Source organism: Lepidochelys kempii, chromosome 18 (genome assembly GCF_965140285.1).
Source record: "Lepidochelys kempii isolate rLepKem1 chromosome 18, rLepKem1.hap1, whole genome shotgun sequence".
Classification (NCBI taxonomy): Eukaryota; Metazoa; Chordata; order Testudines; family Cheloniidae; genus Lepidochelys; species Lepidochelys kempii.
In genome coordinates this window covers 20,953,048-20,974,738 of record NC_136397.1, presented here as the reverse complement: position 1 = coordinate 20,974,738, position 21,691 = coordinate 20,953,048, and the positions used below count along the sequence as shown (strand labels likewise).

General features: G+C 39.4%; 1 protein-coding gene across 3 annotated transcripts in view; it reads right to left on the bottom strand.

The window, feature by feature from the left end:
- Positions 1 to 21,691, bottom strand: part of PRDM16 (PR/SET domain 16) — a 434,588-nt gene that overhangs the window by 40,335 nt on the left and 372,562 nt on the right. For all 3 annotated transcript variants that reach the window (XM_073316649.2, XM_073316650.2, XM_073316651.1), the window contains exons 5-6: positions 12,403 to 12,505; positions 3,932 to 4,130 (exon numbers count right to left, since the gene is read on the bottom strand). In XM_073316649.2, the coding sequence (XP_073172750.1) occupies positions 3,932 to 4,130; positions 12,403 to 12,505 (302 nt within the window). The remainder of the gene's footprint in view (positions 1 to 3,931; positions 4,131 to 12,402; positions 12,506 to 21,691) is intronic.

Genomic DNA, 21,691 nt, shown 5'->3' with positions numbered 1-21,691 from the left:
ATTCCAAGAAATTATTAGGCAAACTAGGTATACTGACTGGACTTATCCTGCTGTCTTAGCAGGGCTTCTCTAGGAATAAAGTGGAATGTTCAGATTTACTGGGGCCCAAACAAGAATAGGTAGTTTCCTCCTGAAATGGCATTAAATTTAATCTCTGCATGGAACTATATATTTGGAAAAGAAAATCGTAACTGAAAGCCTAAGCATAAAAGGTGATGAGTTTAATGTACACATAGGCATAATTAACACATTTACATTAAAACCTTCAGTGTACATAAGAACGTCCATACTGGGTCAGAACAAAGGTCCATCTAGCCCAGTATCCTGCCTTCCAACAGTGGCCAATGCCAGGTGCCCCAGAGGGAATGAACAGAACAGGTAATCATCAAGTGATCCATCCCGTCGCCCGTTCCAAGCTTCTGGAAAACAGAGACTATGGACTCCATCCCTGCCCATCTTTGCTAATAGCCATTGATGGACCGATCCTCCATGAATTTATCTAGTTCTTTTTTGAATCCTGTTATAGCCTTGGCCTTCACAACATCCTCTGGCAAGGAGTTCCACAGGTTGACTGTGTGTTGTGTGAAAAAATACTTCCTTTTGGTTGTTTGAATCCTGCTGCCTATTGATTTCATTTGGTGACCACTAGTTCTTGTATTATGAGAAGGAGTAAATAACACTTCCTTCTCAACACCAGTCATGATATTATAGACCTCCATCATATCCCCCTTAGTCATCTCTTTTCCCAGCTGAAAAGTCCAAGTCTTATTAATCTCTCTTCATATGGCAGCCATTCCATACAACAAATCATTTTTGTTGCCCTTTTCTGAACCTTTTCCAATTCCAATATATCTTTTTTGAGATGGGGCGACCACATCTGCATGCAGTATTTAAGATGTGGGCGTACCATGGATTTATATAGAGGCAATATGATATATTCTGTCTTATTATAGATCCCTTTCTAAATGATTCCCAACATTCTGTTCGTTTTTTTTGACTGCTGCTGCACATTGAGTGGATGTTTTCAGAGAACTATTCACAGTGACTCCAAGATCTCTTTCTTGAGTGGTAACAGCTAATTTAGACCCCATCATTTTATATGTATAGTTGGGATTATGTTTTCCAATGTGCATTACTTTGCATTTATCAACCTTGAATTTCATCTGCCATTTTGTTGCCCAGTCACCCAGTTTTGTGAGATCCTTTTCATAGCCCTTCACAGTCTGCTTGGGGCTTAACTATCTTGAGTAGTTTTGTGTCAACTACAAATTTTTCCACCTCACTGTTTACCCCTTTTTCCAGATCATTTATGAATATGTTGAACAGTACCGGTCCCAGTACAGACCCCTGGAGGACACCACTATTTGCCTCTCTCCATTCTGAAAACTGTCCATGTATTCCTACCCTTTATTTCCTATCTTTTAACCAGTTACCAGTTCATGAGAGGACCTTCCCTCTTATCCTATGACTGCTTACTTTGCTTAAGAGCCTTTGGTGAGGGACCTTGTCAAAGGCTTTCTGAAAATCTAAGTACACTATATCCACTGGATCCCCTTTGTCCACATGCTTGTTGACCCCTCTCAAAGAATTCTACTAGATTGGTGAGGTATGATTTCCCTTTACAAAACCACGTTGACTCTTCCCCAACAAATTATGTTCATTTATGTGTCTGACAATTGTGTTCTTTACTATAGTGTCAACCAGTTTGCCTGGTACTGAAGTCAGGCTTACCAGCCTGTAATTGCCAGGGTCACCTTTGGAGCCCTTTTTAAAAATTGGCATCACATTAGCTATTCTCCAGTCATTCAGTACAGTAGCTGATTTAAATGGTAGGTTACAGATGAGAGTTAGTAGTCCTGCAATTTCACTTTGGAGTTCCTTCAGAACTCTTGGGTGAATACCTTGTGGTCCTGGAGACTTATTATTGTTTAATTTGTTCCAAAATGTCCTCTAATGACACCTCAATCTGGAACAGTTCCTCAGATTTGTCACCTAAAAAGTATGTCTCAGGTTTGGGAATCTCCCTCACATCCTCAACTGTGAAGACTGATGCAAAGAATTCATTTAGTTTCTCCACAATGGCCTTATCACCCCTGAGTGCTCCTTTAGCATCTCAATTGTCCAGTGGCCCCACTGGTTGTTTAGCAGGCTTCCTGCTTCTGATGTACTTAAAATTTTTTTGCTATTACTTTTTGAGTCTTTGGCTAGCTGTTCTTCAAATTCTTTTTTGGCCTTCTTAATTATATTTTTACACTTCATTTGCCAGAGTTTATGCGCCTTTCTATTTTCCTCATTAGGGTTTAACTTCCACTTTTTAAAGGATGCCTTTTTGCCTCTCACAGCTTCTCTTACTTTGTTGTTTAGCCATGGTGGCTCTTTTTTGGTTCTCTTTCTATGTTTTTTAATTTGGGGTATACATTTAAATTGAACCTCTATTATGGTGTCTTTAAAAAGTTTCCATGCAGCTTGCAGGGATTTGACTTTTGGTGCTGTACCTTTTAATTTCTGTTTAACTAACTTCCTCATTTTTGTGTAGTTCCCATTTCTCAAATTAAATGCTACAGTGTTGGGCCGCTGTGGTGTTTTCCCCACCACAGGGATGTTACATTTAATTATATTATGGTCACTATTACCAAACGGTCCAGCTATATTCACCTCTTGGACCTGATCCTGTGCTCCACTTAGGACTAAATCAAGGATTGCCTCTCCTTTTGTGGGTTCCAGAACTAGCTGTTCCAAGAAGCAGTCATTTAAGGTGCCAAGAAACTTTATCTCTGCCTCACCATCCTGAGGTGATATGTACCCAGTCAATATGGGGATAGTTTAAATCCCCCATTATAACTGAGTTTTTTTATTTTAATAGCCTCTCTAATCTCCCTGAGCGTTTCATGGTCACTGTCACCATTCTGGTCAGGTGGTTGGTAATATGTCCCTACTGCTATATTCTAATTAGTCGAGCATGAAATTACTATCCATAGAGATTCTATGATACAGTTTAGTTCATTTAAGACTTTTACTTCATTTGATTCTACGCTTTCTTTCACATATAGTGCCACTCCCCCACCAGCATGACCTGTTCTGCCTTCTCATATATTTTGTACCCTGGTATTAAATCCGTGTCCCATTGATTATCCTCATTCCACCAAGTTTCTGTGATGCCTATTATATAAATATCCTCATTTAATATGAGGCACTCTGGTTCACCCATCTTATTATTTAGACTTCTAGGATTGGTATATATTGGTAAAATTCATAATAAAGGGCTAGAAGTTGTCTCATACTTTAATGTCTACTAAAGAGAAGATACTAAATTGAAGATACCCTGTTTTTTCATTCAGTTTTTTTTCCAATGAATTATTTCTCATTCACTTCAGAACTGATTGGAAAGAACCTTTTCCCATTGACTTCAATGGTGAAGGAAGGGGCCTGATGGATATCCTTTTTTAAAATGGGCCTCATGCTGGGTTGACAGAACTGATCACTTCGGCTTGTCCACAGAACTAGCATAGAGGGAGAGGTAGTACAATCATACCAGTCTTGACCTGAAAAGGGGGAGGTGGAATTCAGTCCCCATGCCTGCTGCTGAGATGGCCAACAATCAGAGCCGACTAGCAGGATGGATTTTCTAAGGCAGTGTGAAAATAGTCAATGGATCATGACAGTGGACCCTAGGGCATGAATTGAGACCACAACTCACTCAACATGAGCTGCCAACCAGCTGCCTGATTGCGAGTGATTTTCTGAAAACACCTGGTTGGAGCCATATTCAGAATGGTGGCCTACAGCTGAAAAACCACAATCAGATACCAACCCTGAGACCTCCACCTCCCCCTTGATTCACGCACTTGCAAATACTATTTTGTGTTTGGATAATTCCTTCTAGCTTTCCACATCCCACTAGCTAGGTACGTTCCTGCTGTCTCAGCAATACCTGTATTTACTGGGGAACATTCTCTCACAGTCTTTGCACTCATAGACCTGCCCGTCGCCTAACCCTTCCTGTTTGAGCTCCTCATTCAGTGTCTCATACAGCGAGCTGACAGAGTTGCAGGCATATTTCTTGTGTCGCCGCAGGTCCAGCTTCGACTGGAAGAGCTCATCGCAGTCCTCACAACGAAATGTGTGCTCTTCTGAAAACAGGAAGACAAAATAGTTCAACGTCAGCATTAGAAAGTCCCGAATAATTTCAATTCTTCTGAGCAGCTGTTTCTCCTGCAAATAAAATGGCATCCATTGCACATAATCTGAGCATAGCATGTTTGCACGCTGCAGGTACAGAATACCCTGGGCTGGTGCAGTTAGTATCGAGCATGAATGGTGTCATTACAAAAGTCATACAACCTGAAGAGACCATGACTTTTAGAATGCTCTTTGCTGCAGAAAAGTGTCTTCACCAGCAGCAGCAGCTTGAACTCCTCTGTCTGCTTTTTGTCCTCAGCTCAGAAGAGGCTTTTTAGGTGATACCTACAGGAGTTACTGGATTTACACAGTGTTGGGTTTTGGCTGTCTTTTTTATTTGTGCAATTAAGTGTTTTTAAAATACAAATAACTTTGTGGCTGTTTCCTTCAATGGGCCTGCCAAGAGGCGGGGTGGAAAGCGTTGCAAACCAGAAGGATTCTTGTCTCAAAAATAAACCTATAAAAAGATGATAATTATATTTCTGCTAGGAAAAGCTCCTCTGCTTTAAGGCAACCTGGAGAACACACTTTTCAAGGGATTCCCTTTCCCCCCAATCCTCTAAGCTTATGTAGCAGCCACAGTGCACTATGAAGCAGGAGGAGTTCGAAACCAGAGCACCGTGCAGTGAAGAAAAAGGAGCCAAATTCTTTGTTTTTTAAAAAAAGACCTAATGCACATAATAAATTATTGTAGTCAAGGTCAAACAAATTAAAAAGAGGGCAGCTATTATTAAGTTTACAAGGCAGCATCCTGACCATAATGCCAAGTCAAACAATCAGCTCAGAGCTGTAAATTTTCCAGGAGAACGACTTCTGTGAGGGAGTTGGGACAATCCGGGTTTCTCCACCCAGCAGTCAGCTTGAAACAGAAGCTTTTGAATGACCATTTAGTCTCTTTATGCTGGATTCCCTCCCTCCCCTTTCTCACTCCCCACTCTATTTCTGAAAGTTGTCTTTGCAATTCAAGTTTCATTCTCGCACTTCAAGAGCTTTACGGCAAATTTAAAGCCTGTAGCAAGACTCATTAACTCAAAAGGCATAATAAAAATATTATTTTTAAAGGGATAGAGTTGGTAGTGAATCTCATGATCTTGGCTAATATTGTTAGCTCTGACCTGGATCGTCTGTGGTATAAGAAAGGAGATGAGTGGGTAAAAGATGGGAAGCATTCCTATACCCTGACTCCCCTGTGTGTATGAGTCTCTGTATGCCCTGCACTGGTGTTTCTAAGATGTGTAACAAACTTTTTATCTGATTTCCATGCGATAAGGTACATGTGCTAACCAGCACAAACTTTTGCACCAAATATCATCACCTAGTCTTTGTTTTACAAGGCCCAAAAGTGTGTTTGGTGTAAATCAAGAGGACCACTTCTGGAGTCAATATAGTTACACCAACGTAAGTGAAGTCACAATCAGATCCAGGGTCTTTTAGTGCTTCCTTGTTTGTGATTAAAATATTAATTCTCCTCTCTAATTTTCCGTACTGCCTAGTGCCAATTAATGAAACTAAACAATATCAACAATAAATGATAATTACCACTCACAGCACTTTGTACATCAAATAATGTTAAAATATTAACTAAACAATTTGCTCTCACCGCACCTCTGCGAGGGAGGTCAGTGGTGCCATTCCCATTGGACACAGGAGGAAAATGAAACATGGGGAGGTGAAGTGACTTGCTGAAGATGAGAAGAATGGACGATGAGAGGTGGGCACACAAAGAGAAGCAAATTAACATTTTCTAAAATGAAATTTTTATTCAAAAATTTTTGATCCAATTTTGAAAAAAGGGGGAAAATTGGTGAAAATTTCCCTTTTTTTCCTCCCTTTTCAAGTAGCTTAGATGGATAATAGAATATGGGTCTGATTCTTCTGCCACTGTTGACGTCAATGGCCAAAGTGCCCTGGGCCTCAGTTGAAGCTGGATTGGGCCCCTTTTTCTAGTTTTAGGGGAAGAAACTATGTTTATTAGAAATCTTGAGAACTGAGCCAATATGTAAGTGACATGTTTTGTGTCACCAGGGAGGGAGAGCTGGAAACAGAAGCAAGAGAAGCTACCCAGATGTAACAGAAGGTTGACAAGGCAGTGTAAGCTGCAGCACTTGTTGTGTTTATTCTATCTTCAAGAAATTGTTTCTTATAAAATAAAATCATGAATGGGCAAATGACATTGTCACATTTTATGTGATGTGACAGAATGATGTGATACAAGGTGTTTCCAGGCTAAATTTAAGACACCATCAGCACACATCTATTGGCTAAATTATGCCTCTTCTGGGACAGAGCTGAGCTGGGCAGCAGGATTGGTGCACGACCTGAACAGCCTTTCCTTATCCTTGTCCAAGGCATAATACATCCGGAGGTGCTGGGACAGACAGATGGGCCTGTTGCTACAATATTGCAAGGATCAGCCTGCACACCTTGTTTTGCAGCCATTTCGATGCAGTCAACAGCACAGGCTGATGGGGCCACCTCACCAAGACACTCCACTTCTGTCATATATTAATTAAATCTTGATCTCACTGCATCCTGCAGCAGATGATTATTCCGTGCTGTGCCTGTATCTCAACATCGAATCCACATTGCAAGTTGTACTGCAAAGTGCTGTTGTTGCTGGCAAAAATGCCTCCATTTTTGTTCTGTCTTTGCACTCCAGAGAATCAGGTGATGATACAGGACCAGTTTGAGTTGTCTAGTCCCTCCCTCCTCCCACCTGCATGATAACAGGATCTTCCTCTATAGAGGTCCCTTGGTTATCTTGAACTGTTCTGGCAACAAGATCATCTACTTTAGTAAGGTTTCAGAGTAACAGCCGTGTTAGTCTGTATTCGCAAAAAGACAAGGAGTACTTGTGGCACCTTAGAGACTAACCAATTTATTTGAGCATGAGCTTTCGTGAGCTACAGCTCACTTGATCTACTCTTTCTTTCTTTCTTGAATAGTTAGTGAGCTGGGGAAAGCTCTGGTCTGGAGAATTAATCAAAAGTTCATCTGCTTCTCTATAGCTTCTCTGAACTTTTTTTTTTTTTTAAACTTCCCTGGTTAGGAAATCCCAGAAAAGCCTGATCTCTTATGAAATTCTCAGTGCATCCTAATTCCACACAGGACAAAAATATCCCATGTCTCAATGCATTTTGGTGCTTCATCTTTTACCCCAAACTAGGAAATGCGGAGGTGAATGGGTTTTTTTTTTTCTTCACCAAGACAATTTAACAAAGAATGTCCTCAAACTTCAAAAAGCCTTCAAGATTTAGGTGGTGATTTTGGTTGGCTCTTATTTTCCCTGAACCAGTTTCTAGGTATGAAATGTGCAGATGGATATAGGCAGATTTAGCAGGAACACCAGGGCACCTGTTCTCAAGGGAGAATATTTCATTAGATAGCTAGATATAGGTAAGTAACACATGTACACACTACATCACAACACTACGCATATTACTTTAGAATCCCTGCTACCATTAAGGAGAGTAACACATCTTTTGCTTTGATGCACAGCTAAAGAGATTATAATTCACATATCTATGAAACACATTTGTTACAGCTGGTAATTCTTCTTATTTGGCTAATTCTGCCTCCCGCATTGCTCCTGTCTTGCCCATTGTCAGAATCACTGCAAGTTGTGCATTATTGGCCAACCCTCAGTTGCCACAAACTGGCCTAGCTCTATTGATACCAGCTGAATATTGGTCCAATAAGGCTTCTGTTAAGTAATGACAGAAAAAACAAGGCCCCACGTGGCTTGACTAGTTCACTCAGTTCAGCCACCTCCATTTTTTTTGGTTTTGCTTTGTGTACCCTTTTTGTGCAACAAATACTGTGCAGATAAAGCTCTTTATGCTTCAAATCTTTTGGGGAAAAAAAAGTATCTATTTTGAGCAAACTCATGAGAACTTTCTTCTTCCCTTGTCAAGAGCAACAGCTTTTTCATGATCATGGAGGATGGACAATATGAAGAGAAATGGATTTTCTTCCTGTGGAACACTGAGAAAACAAAACATATGAGAGAGACACGAAGATGACCGAGATTGTGGTAGCCACACCCTCAAAATGTCCTCACTAGTTGTCATTACTATCCGATTCTTAGGAACCTTAGAAATAAGCTCTGTCAAACATTTCTAGAGGGAAGAAATTGATTGGCACGTAGATTAACTGAACACCCCAAAATGACACATAATAGATACTCTTCTTGCATTTGGAGTTCTTAATTTTCATGCAAACAAATAGTTACAAACATTAGCAAGTTCAGCTCACAAGACCCTTGTGTATTGCTACAGGGAAAGAAACTGCAACACAGATAAAGGCTAGTCTCAGTCTCTTGTAGGAGTGGATCCCAAGTCACAGAGGAAGCTCAGAACTAAACTCAGATCTCCTGACTCCCAGAGCTGTGCCTTTATCACTAGATCATCCCTCTACCTCCAGTTGATGGTATTTGGGTTCATTAAGGGTTTTTTTCCCCCTTTAAGCACAATACATAAAAACTGTGCCCTTCAACAACAGGTTTCTACTTCAGTATCTCAGCAAAAAGAAAAAGAAAAATCCAACAACAACAAATTGTTGCCAGGGCTCAATGTCTTGTTTGTCAAGTCTGTGGTTACATGCATCTATCTTAAGTTCCATCAGTAACACGCAGGACAAAGCAGGAATGTAACAGGAAAATAAATCAGTGCCTAATAGCTTTCAGAGAAACCAAGGGGAACACAATTATGTGGCATCTACATGCTAATCTACCAGACTCAAGTCTCAAAGGAGTTCAAGAGCCCTACTCAAAATTCCTGCAGTGATAAGGGGACTACTGCATTCGACTGGGGTTTGGATAAAAGATTTTTATGATAATTATCTTTGTGTGGAACATTTTTGCATTTTCTTTCTTGTGCAATTCAGAGTTTAAACTGGGGGAGGGAGGGAGTGGGACAGGGGGAGGAAATCATTACTGAAGGTGAAAAAGTATTAAAAAGACAAATATTGGCTGTTGGGCTATTACAGTTTGAAAGCAATTAGCTGGCAAAAGCATGACACATTATTGGGAGGAGGCAGATAAAGGTTATATAATGACAACAATGGCGTATTATAGGAAACAAGGTGTTTTTGCTTGTTCAAATAAATGTCAATTACAAACAAAAATGATATCTCTGAAGCAAAACAGATAATCCTACATTAAACAAAACAGCTTGAGTTTTCTTCCTGATTTTGTGCCCCCCCCCCACACTTTTTTTTTTACACAAATGGTCAAGGCTACATGTAGTTTTTATGCAATTATTTTGAGGAAGAAACTACTCATATCTTTGTCTTGCTCTCAAAAACAGCATTAGTATTTCTGAGAGAATACTGAAAAAAATTATTCAGAAACATGAACCTGAATGCTTCAGTTAATTTGTATCATTTGTATCATCTTTTTTCATTCATTTTTTCAGAATACCCTTAGCAAAAGAGGTTTTTGGTAGGACCACTCAATGAAACAGCAAATATCAAACAAATATTGCAGAATATTCACAGAAAGTGGAGTTAACATTTATAATCCTAAATATTTTCATTAGAATTCTGAAACGAGGAGTTAAATTAATCTACCAGTTAGGGAACAAAACCCAGCATGTGACCAGAATGTCCAACCAAAATACCTTAGTTTTCAAATATTGATTAGATAAAGGAATAGGCAAATAGCTCATGAGCAACCCATAGGATGGGATAGATTTGTATAAATCAGTCATCAAATAATAATGACCAAGTTTGCACCTATCATGAACCATTCCCACAGTCAATGTGTAAACAGAAAGGATGGACTAAATTCAGCTAATTGTTCACTGGAGATCATTCAACCCCCCTCTTATATTAGTCTTTAACTTTCATAGTCACCAAATTAGAGCCAAACAAAGAGCACATTAAAATATATTAGTTCTTAGCACACCTACAGTAGCTTTAGTTTCAGTGTTACACATGTGACTTACAAAGGATTTTTTAAAGAGGTGGGTTGTGCTCTTTTTTCATTCTTTAAAGGAGGCTTACAAGATTATATTTTCAAATTACTTTTTGGTGGTTTAGGTTTTTACTTTAGCAATACCAGAAATAGCATGTCTGGTCTTCCCTGTTTTTGTGGAGAGACCACTTCCATGCCTCAGAGCCCTTGTATTGTGAGCTCTGTCACTTTAGGTGAAAGGAGGGGGGATATTGAATCTTTAATGAACACATCCTCTTACCAAAATGTTGATTACTGTGTTTAAGTATTAATGAAACAAAACAAAACAAAACATAGGAGCTTTGGAACTGTCAGACTGGGTCAGACCAAAGGCCCAGCTGGCCAGGTATATCCTGTCTCTGACCATGGTCTAGCACCAGTGACTTCAGAAAAAGAACGCTGATATTCTTGCCACCTATATAAATAGCCAGTTTTAAAAAATTCTTCTAAAACCAAAGCCCAAGTTGTAAATAGTCTATTTCCCTTCCCCTTTCAAAAGCTGCTCCATTTTCACTCTTTGTTTTCATGATATCATCATATCACCAGTTCTCCAATAGTCACAGAGTGTTCCCCTGGAGATAAGACCTCTATTTCTAATGAAATACAAGCAGAAACCCCTCTTCACTCTCCCTTTGATTTGGAAAAATCATTTCAGTCCATCTTTAATCATCATAAAAAGGGGAAGCTGGGGAGGGGGAAGGACATAAGCTCAGTTTTTTCCCTTTGCAAGTTACCTTTAATTTCACATAGTGAGTGCATGGCATAGTCAGAAACAGAACCCAGGAGTCCTCACTCACTGTTCCTTGCTGTATCTATTATGAAACACTCACTCGTCCGCAAAAGAGTAATGGTTCTTTAGATGTCCTATGTGGTTACTGAACTTTAATAATTAGTATTAATGTATTTAGGGGGAAATGATTATGCTAATGTAAGAGTGAGATAAAAATGCTTAGCCCCTAGCTCTGCTCAATGCACAGTGCAAGATACCCCTAAGCAATTTGCTCACTCATTTGTGCCAGGCACCTTGACCTGCCATTCCAATATGCTGCCAAGAAGGACACACATTGCCGGGCAACATAGCAATAAAGATATTAACTTTATTTGTGATCAATTCATGCAGCTTGTCACTCTAACTCAGAGGTGGGCAAACTACAGCCCATGGGTCACATCCGGCCCGCGGGCCTGTCCTGCCCGGCCCCTGAGCTCCTGGCCCAGGAGGCTCACCCCCGGCCCTTCCCCCGCTGTTCCCCGTGCCCTGCAGCTCCACCTCCATGTGGACAGCAGGGCTGTGAACTCCTTCTGCTCTGAGCAGCATGGTAAGGGGGCGGGGGCGGCGCGCGCGGCAGGGGGGGGCTGGGTAGGGAGTCCCAGGGGGGCAGTCAGGGAACAGGAGTGGTTAGGGGCAGGGGGTCCCGGGGGGGGAGGGTCAGGGAGCAGGGGGCAGTTGGTTGGGGTGGAGGTTCTGGGGCTGTCAGGTGTCAGGGAACGGGTAGGGGAGGGGTCGGATAGGGCGTGGGAGTCACAGGGAGCCTCTCGGGGGCAGGGGTGTGGATAGGGGTCGGGGTGGATGGGGAGTTGGATAGGGGGTGGAATCCGGGGGTGGGGGCAGCTTGGGGCAGAGGTCCCAGGAGGGTGCAGTCAGGGGACAAGGAGCAGGGGGGGTTCTGAGGGGGGACAGTCAGGGGGTGGGAAGTGGGAGGGGGCGAATAGGGGGTGGGGGCCAGACTGTTTGGGGATGCACAGCCTGGCCAAACCCGGCCCTCCATACAGTTTCGCACCCCGATGTGGCCCTCAGGCCAAAAAGTTTGCACATCCCTGCTCTAACTGTTCAGCTGAATGTCAGGTGATGTTGTGGAGCCATCCATATTATAACAGCACAATGGCTGTTCCAACTTTGCTCTGGTCACATTTGCCATGTGATCCAAAGACACAGCCTGGTTTGCAAGTCTCATAATGGTTTGGCTCAGATTTACTGCGAACAAACCACCATGATCACCTGTACCCACCTATAGTATTCAAAACCACAACATTCCTTAACATTATATATTCGTGTAGCTGGGCCTGGGTTTCAGTTAAAAAAGGGTTTTGCTCAGACTTCACTGACTAAGACAACCAAGCTAACCAGTGAGAAAAGGTCTCACTGTAAAACGTCCGAACAGGCTGCAGTTACATAAGAGAACAGGCAACAGGCTTAACTTCTTACAAGATGTGCTTTTGTTAGCACCTCTCTGCACCTCCCAACTGGGGGTATCGAACAATAAGAGCCTCACCTTCCAGACTAGGTGGCATGTTCCCAAGAGAATAGGCACCTTCCTTCATATACACCAGCAGTTCTTCTCCTGGCTCAATTTCTTTAATAACTTTATAATAGATCTGGGGATAGGAAAACAAAAAGGAGACAGACACGTTAAATGTGCAAAGCAACATTTTATAATTTTATGCAATAACTCAAATGATTCTGGCTAAGAGGGGGGGCTGTCACTCGATTTGTTTGATAATTGCTACCGAGAGCTGTTTCTCTGCCTTTATTTATCCTCTACGTGTGTCAGAGTTTCATGCGGTTTGAATGATAAAGTAGTATTTACAGTAAGAGCCTCTCTTATCCAGATTACACAAAAAACTTCCTCCCCCCACCCCCATAAGGTTACTGAACTGATATTTGTTAATGTAAATGGAAAACAACATTGACAGAGAACTAGTTTTGGTCCCTGCCTGCCAAGGCCAGAGTCAGGCTGGTGCTCAGAGGTCCAGTTCTTCAGCTGATCTAAATTAGCGTAGCTCCCCAGAAGTCAATGGAGCTACACCAATGTACACTATCTGAGTATGTGGCCCTTAAAGATGCAGTATCTCTTCACAAATCCCTTATGCCATTCTGTCCCTATTCAAAATATTGTCAGCCAAACTTGGTACTTTATAGGCCAAACATTTTGGAATTTGGCGAGTACAATACTGCACCTCTTAGGTATCGGTCTTGCTGAACTGAAGCATCATCAGGGGAACATAGAAGGCATTCATTCAAGGGCAGAGCCCACAAACAGTCCTGTACACTACTTAAGCCTCCACTTAAACTGCATAACACAGGGCTCAAATGGTCTGAAAGAACTTACAGAGATCTCCTGCACTCATGTGAGCTTTGACCACTTCTGGATTAGGCATAAACCTGAACAGAAACCTAGGGATACATTTATTAGAGGGGAATAGCACTTGTTTTATTTATACAAGATGAACATTCATTGAATCCAAGAGACAAAAGACTATAATGATGTAAGCAATACGTGTGCGTCAACACATGGCAGGTATTGTTTATTAAGTACACTATGTTGTGTGCACTATTATTTATTATGCAGTATCCAAAAGTCTGTTAGAGTCTTTACAGGACGAGTAAGAAAAGCATGAATTTATAAGCTGACAGTCTATGGCCCACCTTCTGCAGATTATTACATCTGGGCAGACATCTGCACCCATGCAGATTCCCGTCAGTTTCATTCGATGTGACGCAATAACTGAGAGTAACAAACAAGGAGGTGAGGAAGGGTGAAGGTTACAGTAAAAAGATCACATTGTTACTTTTGGTATGTGTGCCTGAGGTTCCATTGCATTTATTTATTTTAATTAATTAATTGTATTTTACACACACACACACACACACACACACACTTACTTCTTGTGGGCAACACAGGAAAAAGTTTTTAGGAGCGAGTTGACGGAGGGAGGGTGGACCCCCAATAATCAAAGTTTGGGGGGTCACCTAACGAAAGAAGCAGCGAAGAATAAAGCACAGAAAGGGGAGTGTTAGAAGGAAGCTAATAGTGGGGGTTGAGCTGGAGTCCTTGGCAAAGGAGAAAGGGAATATGCCAGGAGAAAAGGTTCAAGAAGTTCTGAACCTTGGATGTGTGGTCAAGAAGGTTTCCAATTTTCCAAAGAGTTTGCTGGACATTGCTGTGTTCTAATAGCAATACCTGAGAATTCAATGGCTATTAGCTATTAACCTTAAAAGTCAATTGCAAGGTTTTGTTAGCACTGGCAATCCTTTTAGTAAGGGTGAATAAATACCATGATGTTTTACATAACAGGCTCATAAGAATTTTCTTTTTTCAAGTTAATCAATGATAAGTCTCCCTCCCCCACTTCCCATACAATTTCCTTTTCTGAGTATAAGCTAGATTTTATTCAGCATTTTCATAGTTCACTGATTTAGTAACAATAATAACTCAATCTTTGCTAATCCACTGTTTCAGTAGGAAACGAACATACAGAATTCCTATAAGTCTAATGGCGTGTACTGATCAATATCCCTAGGATGAATATTTATTCACAAAGTCTCTTTCATTTCTCCGTACAGACACTACAATACACAAGAATGGCCAAATTCCCAGGAGTTCTGAGCATCTGCAACCCCAGCTGAAGTCAATGGGAGCTCAGTACCTCAAATGAGTTGGGCCTTCATTGTTTCAGGATCTGATCATGCCAAAACTTACATAAATTACTATTTTTACTCCCATAAGGACTCTCATTGAGTTCAGTGGGGTAAAGTTGAATACCGTTACTCATCTAAGGTTTTTTTCCAGAATGAATCCTTAGTGAGATCAAAAAATCTCAGGTACATAAATTAATTAATATTCCACATTACAGATGAACACAGACATGGTAAAAACAACGAGGAGTCCTTGTGGTACCTTAGAGACCAACAAATTTATTTGGGCATAAGCTTTTGTGGGATATAACCCACTTCATCAGATGCATGGAGTGGAAAATACAGTAAGCAGGTATAAATATACAGCACATGAAAAGATAGAAGTTGCCTTACCAAGTGGGGGGAGGGTCAGTGCTAACAAGGCCAATTCAATTAGGGTGGATATGGCCCATTCCCATACATCTGATGAAGTGAGTTCTAGCCCACGAAAATTTATGCCCAAATAAATGTGTTAGTCTCTAAGGTGCCACAAGGACTCCTCATTGGTTTTACTGGTACAGACTAACATGGCTACCCCTCTGAAACAGACATGGTAGTTTACCATATGCCACTTAACTCTCTCAAGTACGAGATTATTTATTAATAACGTATATGGTGGAGGAGTTTATGCAGGGGTGTTATCCTGGGAGTAATTACATTTAGGGGGAAATAATATCTTGCTTATCTCTTGTCTGTTGTTCCTCTTTTCTGTTTGCTTGTCAGTTTAACTTGATACAATCTAAGAACTGCATTGAAATATAACCATATTACATTACACATTCAGGACCTGGTTCTCCTGAAGCAAAGAGAAAGTTTTGTCTGAGGAAAGAATTGGCCCAATATGTCAGCATCAGATATCACCTTACACTATGATTCATATTTTTTATCCTGTTAAAGAAAGAGAATAAACTGGAAAAATGTATTTACTAAGTACATAACTTTTAGTTTATCATGACTAGGGCTGTCGATTAATCGCAGTTAATTCACATGATTAACTCAAAAAATTAATTGCAATTAAAACAAATTAATCGCGATTAATCATACTGTTAATCAATAGAATACCAATTGAAAATTATTAAATATTTTCAGGTGTTTTTCTACATTTTCAAATACATTGATTTCTAATACAACACAGAATACAAAGTGTACAGTGCTCACTTTATATTATTTTTTATTACAAATATTTACACTGTAAAAATGATAAACAAAAGAAATAGTATTTTTCAATTCACCTTATACAAGTACTGTAGTACAATCTCTTTATTGTGAAAGTCTAACTTACAAATGTAGGGATTTTTTGTTACATAACTGCACTCAGAAACAAAACAATGTTTTGCTGAGGGATTGGCTGAAGTAGGACTGAGTGGATTTGTAGACTCTAAAGTGTTACATTGTTTTATTTTTGAATGCAGTTATTTTTTGCACATAATTCTACATGTGTAAGTTCAACTTTCATGATAAAGAGACTGCACTACAGTATTTGTATTAGGTGAACTGAAAAATACTATTTCTTTTGTTTTTTACAGTGCAAATATTTGAAATAAAAACAATAATACACAGTGAGCACTGTACACTTTGTAGTCCGTGTTGTAATGGAAATCAATATATTCGAAAATGTAGAAAAACATCCAAAATATTTAAATAAATGGTATTCTATCATTGTTTTAACAGCACAATTCATTTTTTTAATCACTTGTCAGCCCTTACTATTCAGTAAGATATCCTCACACATTATCTGCAGTAATAAATAGCATTCAGGGATATAGCTTCGATTCAATACATTTTGATTATTCAATTAACTTTATATATGTTTTTGTTGAAAAATATATTTGGCTGGCCTAAACATAAGGGAGAAAGAGCAGGCCATTACTTTTCTTATTTTTAGTGACTTTAACAGCACTGATGTTCTTTCAACAGCACACCTCGTAGTTTAGTTGTGGGGGGGCATTATTATGCCTTCTGAGTTGTCCCATTAGGGGGCAGCCTTTACCAACTAAAATAAAAGCTTGTAAATAAATACCAAAAGCTACAGACACTCTCTCTTCACCCCTGCCTTGCATAGCAACTCTCGCTGCTTTTCATTTAACAGTTGTTTTAAGGCCATCGCATCCCAACCTCCTTCTACCAATTTTGCATGCATATTCCTAAATCTACCATCAACCGAACTTGGAAATAAAAGACCTAAATACTGCTTAACATGATTACCTTAAACATTATGGGTTTCAGAGTAACAGCCGTGTTAGTCTGTATTCGCAAAAAGGAAAGGAGGACTTGTGGCACCTTAGAGACGAACAAATTTATTTGAGCATCAGCTTTTGTGAGCTACAGCTCACTTCATCGAATGCTGCAGCTCATGAAAGCTTATGCTCAAATAAATTTGTTCCTCTCTAAGGTGCCACAAGTACTCCTTTTCCTTAAACATTATGATCAGTTTCAAGACACTATGCATATCAAAACAAGGAACTGAATGAAAACAAAAGTGCCAACAATAACATGAAAAGAAAAACAGTCCAGTATAGGCAAGAAGTTAAAAAAGAAATAAGAAATTAATTGTCTAACCTGTTTTCTCTGGGTAATGTGCATCAATTCAGTGACTTGAGTTAAGTTTAAAGCTTTCCAATAAGGTACCCCAGTATCAGAGGAGCTGGTGACAAAAGCCATCCTCTATACATAAAGAGAGGCAGCTGGTATTTCAGGCCTTGTGATAGCTCATGCACTGAAGGACCATCCTGACTACTGCATCATCATTCTGTGCATCTCTCGTACAGAGGGATTTCTTTAGTGATCCTTTCTCGATTATCTAAACTCAAGTTTGAGACACTCCCCCTAATCTTATCAGTGAGGACTGTTCTCTCTGGAGACCCTCCCTACATTATGCATGTAATAGAGACTACAACATTGCTGCAAATCAAAGGAAAAGGAAGTTTGGGTTATACAGCCAGCAGTCTAAGTTTCAAACAGGCGGAGGGTTTTATTTTCACAGCTCTTTCTTCATTAAAAGGCCTGAGATTCAAAAAATTGTTATTTGAACTGCAAGAAAAATCCCAATTATGAAGATCAACTAATACAGAATAAATCATGGCAGGCAAAAATAAAAAACAATTTCCATTATTGCTAAATACATTTAAGACAATTTATTTGATTTCCCCAATTGTCTCTATTTGTGCTCCTTTATTTTAAAAGTCCTATAACTTCAGCCAGAGATTAATTCAAGAATTAATATTACAGTCCCAGCAGACCAATGAGTCCTAACACAAAAGCTGTTTTAAGTTCTGTTCTTTAACTTGGAATTTTTATCAGTAACATGGACATGATATCAAATAGCAAAGGGGAAAAATAAAATCCATCTGAAATTGACTAGTATCCTATTCTTACATTTTCTAGATTTAGCTTGTTTTGAATCATTGCAAACTTCTCAACAAAATTTCACTGCTTGGATTGCGACTAACTGCTTCCCAGATCTACAATAGCTCTGATCCTCCAAGTCAATGGGACGGTGTGCGGGCTCAGGGGGTCAGCCTATGCAGAGCTACTTGCAGGATCAGGGCCTTTCGCTGTAAAGTGCTCTGAGATCCTCGAACTAAAGGCTCTATAGCCAGGCCACACATCCTTATTTTTAAAAAATATATAATGTTGAGAGGCGAACATACCCCTGGGAGAATATGCTTAATCATTATACACAAACCACAATTATTTGCATTCTGGATAGACTCCAAAGAAAAACTACAGTTGATACGGAGTGTTACTTTTTTCAGAAAAGACTCTTCTTCATTTTCACATAATGCTTATTTCTTTCCTGTCTCATGCAACAGACACGATGAGCCACATACTGAACATCTTGCTCAGTTTTCAGATCAGTCACTATACAGTCAAGACTCCTAGTGAGCTCAATGGAAGTTTTGCCAGAGTAAGAATTATCAGAGGAAAGACCTTAGGGTTAGTCCCAGTAGGTACAAAATTGATAATTTAGTGCCACTTACTCACATCTATGTCAGTGAACCAAGAAAAATTCTGAAATCCAATATACCTACTAATGAGTATACCTCTCTGAGCCAATAATCCAAAACCAACCCAGTGCTGACAAATAGAGCAAAATCTTCAGGAATATCTAGTCCACAGACACTCTGTTTTGTACATAGATATAAACAGCAGATGGTCTAAGATCATGAGTGAAATCCGGGCCACAGTGAAGTCAATACTTACACTCTCATTTCTTTCATTGGGGCCAGGATTTCACCCCATATCTTCAAAACTGTAATAATCAATGTAATAATCACATTAAATCTAATTCAATATATCATCATCATCATGTTTGCTCCCTTCCATATGTTTTCAAAAACAAAAAACAGCTGACGTAAACAGTAACAATCAAGAAATGTAAAAATACAAGATCGATTAATTACTCTGAAAAGAGCTAGAATCTGCAGGAGTCACATTCATTTTATCATATTCTTCCTTATATTTCATCTTGCAATTGTGCTACTGAAATTCTGAATTAATTAAAACTACTGCTGTGTTTAAAACTCTTTCCCTTTTGTTTGCTATGAACTGAAACATATCCGATTAAATAGTACATAAAAGATCATATTTTTGAAATAATTGATATTCTGCACTTTCACCAAAGTCCTATTAATTTTCTTTTTCATTTTTCTTACATCAGAAGACGTCACCATTAACATTTTAAGCACCAAACAGATATTAATGGCCAGCTAATGATATTTAGCATGAGAAGAAAGTACAAAAATATAGTTTTAGAGCAATGCTTTCCCAGAGACTTGAAAATGTTACACTCCTGTTTGCACTTCTTGATTTTCCTAAGGATTTCTGGCTAGATATGGCTTATTAATAAAAAGAGACAAATTTATGGTTTTTTGGGGCCCGAACCACAGCACAAAGGAAAGACTCCCAGTGACTTCAATGGGCTTTTGGACCAGGCACTTTTATGAGGTCCTTTTATTTTTTCCTCTTAAAAACTGTGTTTCTCAAGCTGTTTCTAAGGATGATAGCCTGGTGTTGGGGATATCTAGGGGGAACCTCACTCTGAGTAGCATACAACATTTTGCAGCATATTAAAAATCATTTAGTACAATCACTGATTATGCAGAATTCTAAGTCCCATCTCATTAACACTACATCACAGTGTAGTCAAAGGCTGTACATATTTTCTATGAAAAGAGTATTCGTGAAACAGACAGACATTTAAAAACAATGTGGTAATTGTCTAACTGTTTTCAATATCCATGCAATAGACAAAGATGAAACGTGGAGTGAACAACATACGTCTGAGTACTACCTCGTTATTCAAGTATCTTTCATTAGAAACAGCATTGTTTACCTGTTGCATGAGTGATGGCTGCTATTTACTTAAGCTTCAGCGTGGTGGCATTTTTCTACTTTTAAGAAAGGCATACATCACAGAACCGAGAAAACAGCTGCAGTGTTCAGCCCAAGATCAAAAAGCACACCCACTAATTGCATCAACGTGATACAGAAGCGATGTACACAGTTTGAGACAATTTAAACGGAGAATTACTTCTGTAGTTTTATTCTCTCTTTCATGTAGTTAGTTATATTAGAAATTATGTGACCAACACTAAAAGTATTTCTAAGTGCTGTTGACCTAAAGATGCAGTCAGATGTATGTAAATTACACCACTCCAGTGTGGTTTTGCCTGAGTCAGTATTGGGTAAGTACTTCAGGACTGGGATGGTGTATTTTGCTTTTGCTTGGACGTATATTGGCCCAGTAAGAATTAGCTTCAAAACCATCATGCTACAATTTATATTTGGAGAATTGGTTTTAAAATGGGACTGGAGGATAAAATGTTACAACTAGTGTCTCTGAAGAAGAGCAACAATTTCCTTTAGAAGAAGTTAAGAAAATGTTCAGCAATTCACATGCTGCTCTTAGTCACGCGTCTGTAAACCCAGAATAATTCTCTTGGCATTATTGAAGCTGTTCCTGCTTCACATGGGTGTCGATGAGATCAGAGCTCAGTCCAATGTATGCACAAATAAGAGTGAAAAGGACCACGTCCCAATGAAAACATGTCTTATTTTTGTCTGGACAGCAAATGGTTTTGATTAAAAGCTTGCCCTGGCTTTCATCAGCACCATGATGTTTAGTTATTTTGTGGGTAATCTTTTATTACAGAGCTTTTGTTTTCTTTATATGTTTAAATAAAAAAGATTAATCTTTGCATGCCTACTGAATGGGTGTGGTTGAACCTTTCTCCATCTAGCCTGAGTCCCCATTTGTAGATAGAATGTGCACCAGGCTGTACCCAAGAAATTAACATTCACTTGTTTGTTAGGCAGAAATTGAAAATGTTCATTCACTTTGAAAAGTCACATTCTGCTTGATAGGTTTCAGAGTAACAGCCGTGTTAGTCTGTATTCGCAAAAAGAAAAGGAGTACTTGTGGCACCTTCGAGACTAACCAATTTATTTGAGCATGAGCTTTCGTGAGCTACTTGATGTTTTAGGGCTTGAGCCTATTAAGTTCTGAGCCGCCTAAATTCTTATGAGATGGATACTGATGGTGCTCAGGACCTTGCAGAATCCCACCCCAGAGAATTATTCACAGTTTATAGTGCATAAGGAAGAAGTGTGACCACAGCACTGATAATCTGATATGATAAATGTATAACACCTGATAACTGGGAGGATTAATGCCAGTAAACCACTATGGCCCCAACTCTACAAACATATATGCATATGAGTCCATGCATGTGAGCAGCATTAATTACCCATGGGCATAAGTATTGCAAGATCAAACCTTATCTGAATGTTAATTATTATTTTATTTACACTGAATTCTAATAAGTGCCAGGCAGAGTGAAGAGCGAAATATGATTTTCCACATCAGTGTAAATGAGAGTCTAACTATAGAGGCTTTAACTAGCCACAATGTAATTTAAAATGCACTTGGAAGTCTAGAGTGTGTCTTCATTATTTTGCTCAGTACCCTAATGGTTCTGATGGGTAGGATTAGAAATTCCTAAACCTGCATTTTGGTGTCTAGTGAGTGTACAGTGACTAGGAACCTTAAATTGGCTAAAATTCAAAATATAACATTTTCTTCTCATCCAAAAGACAACTTTGGC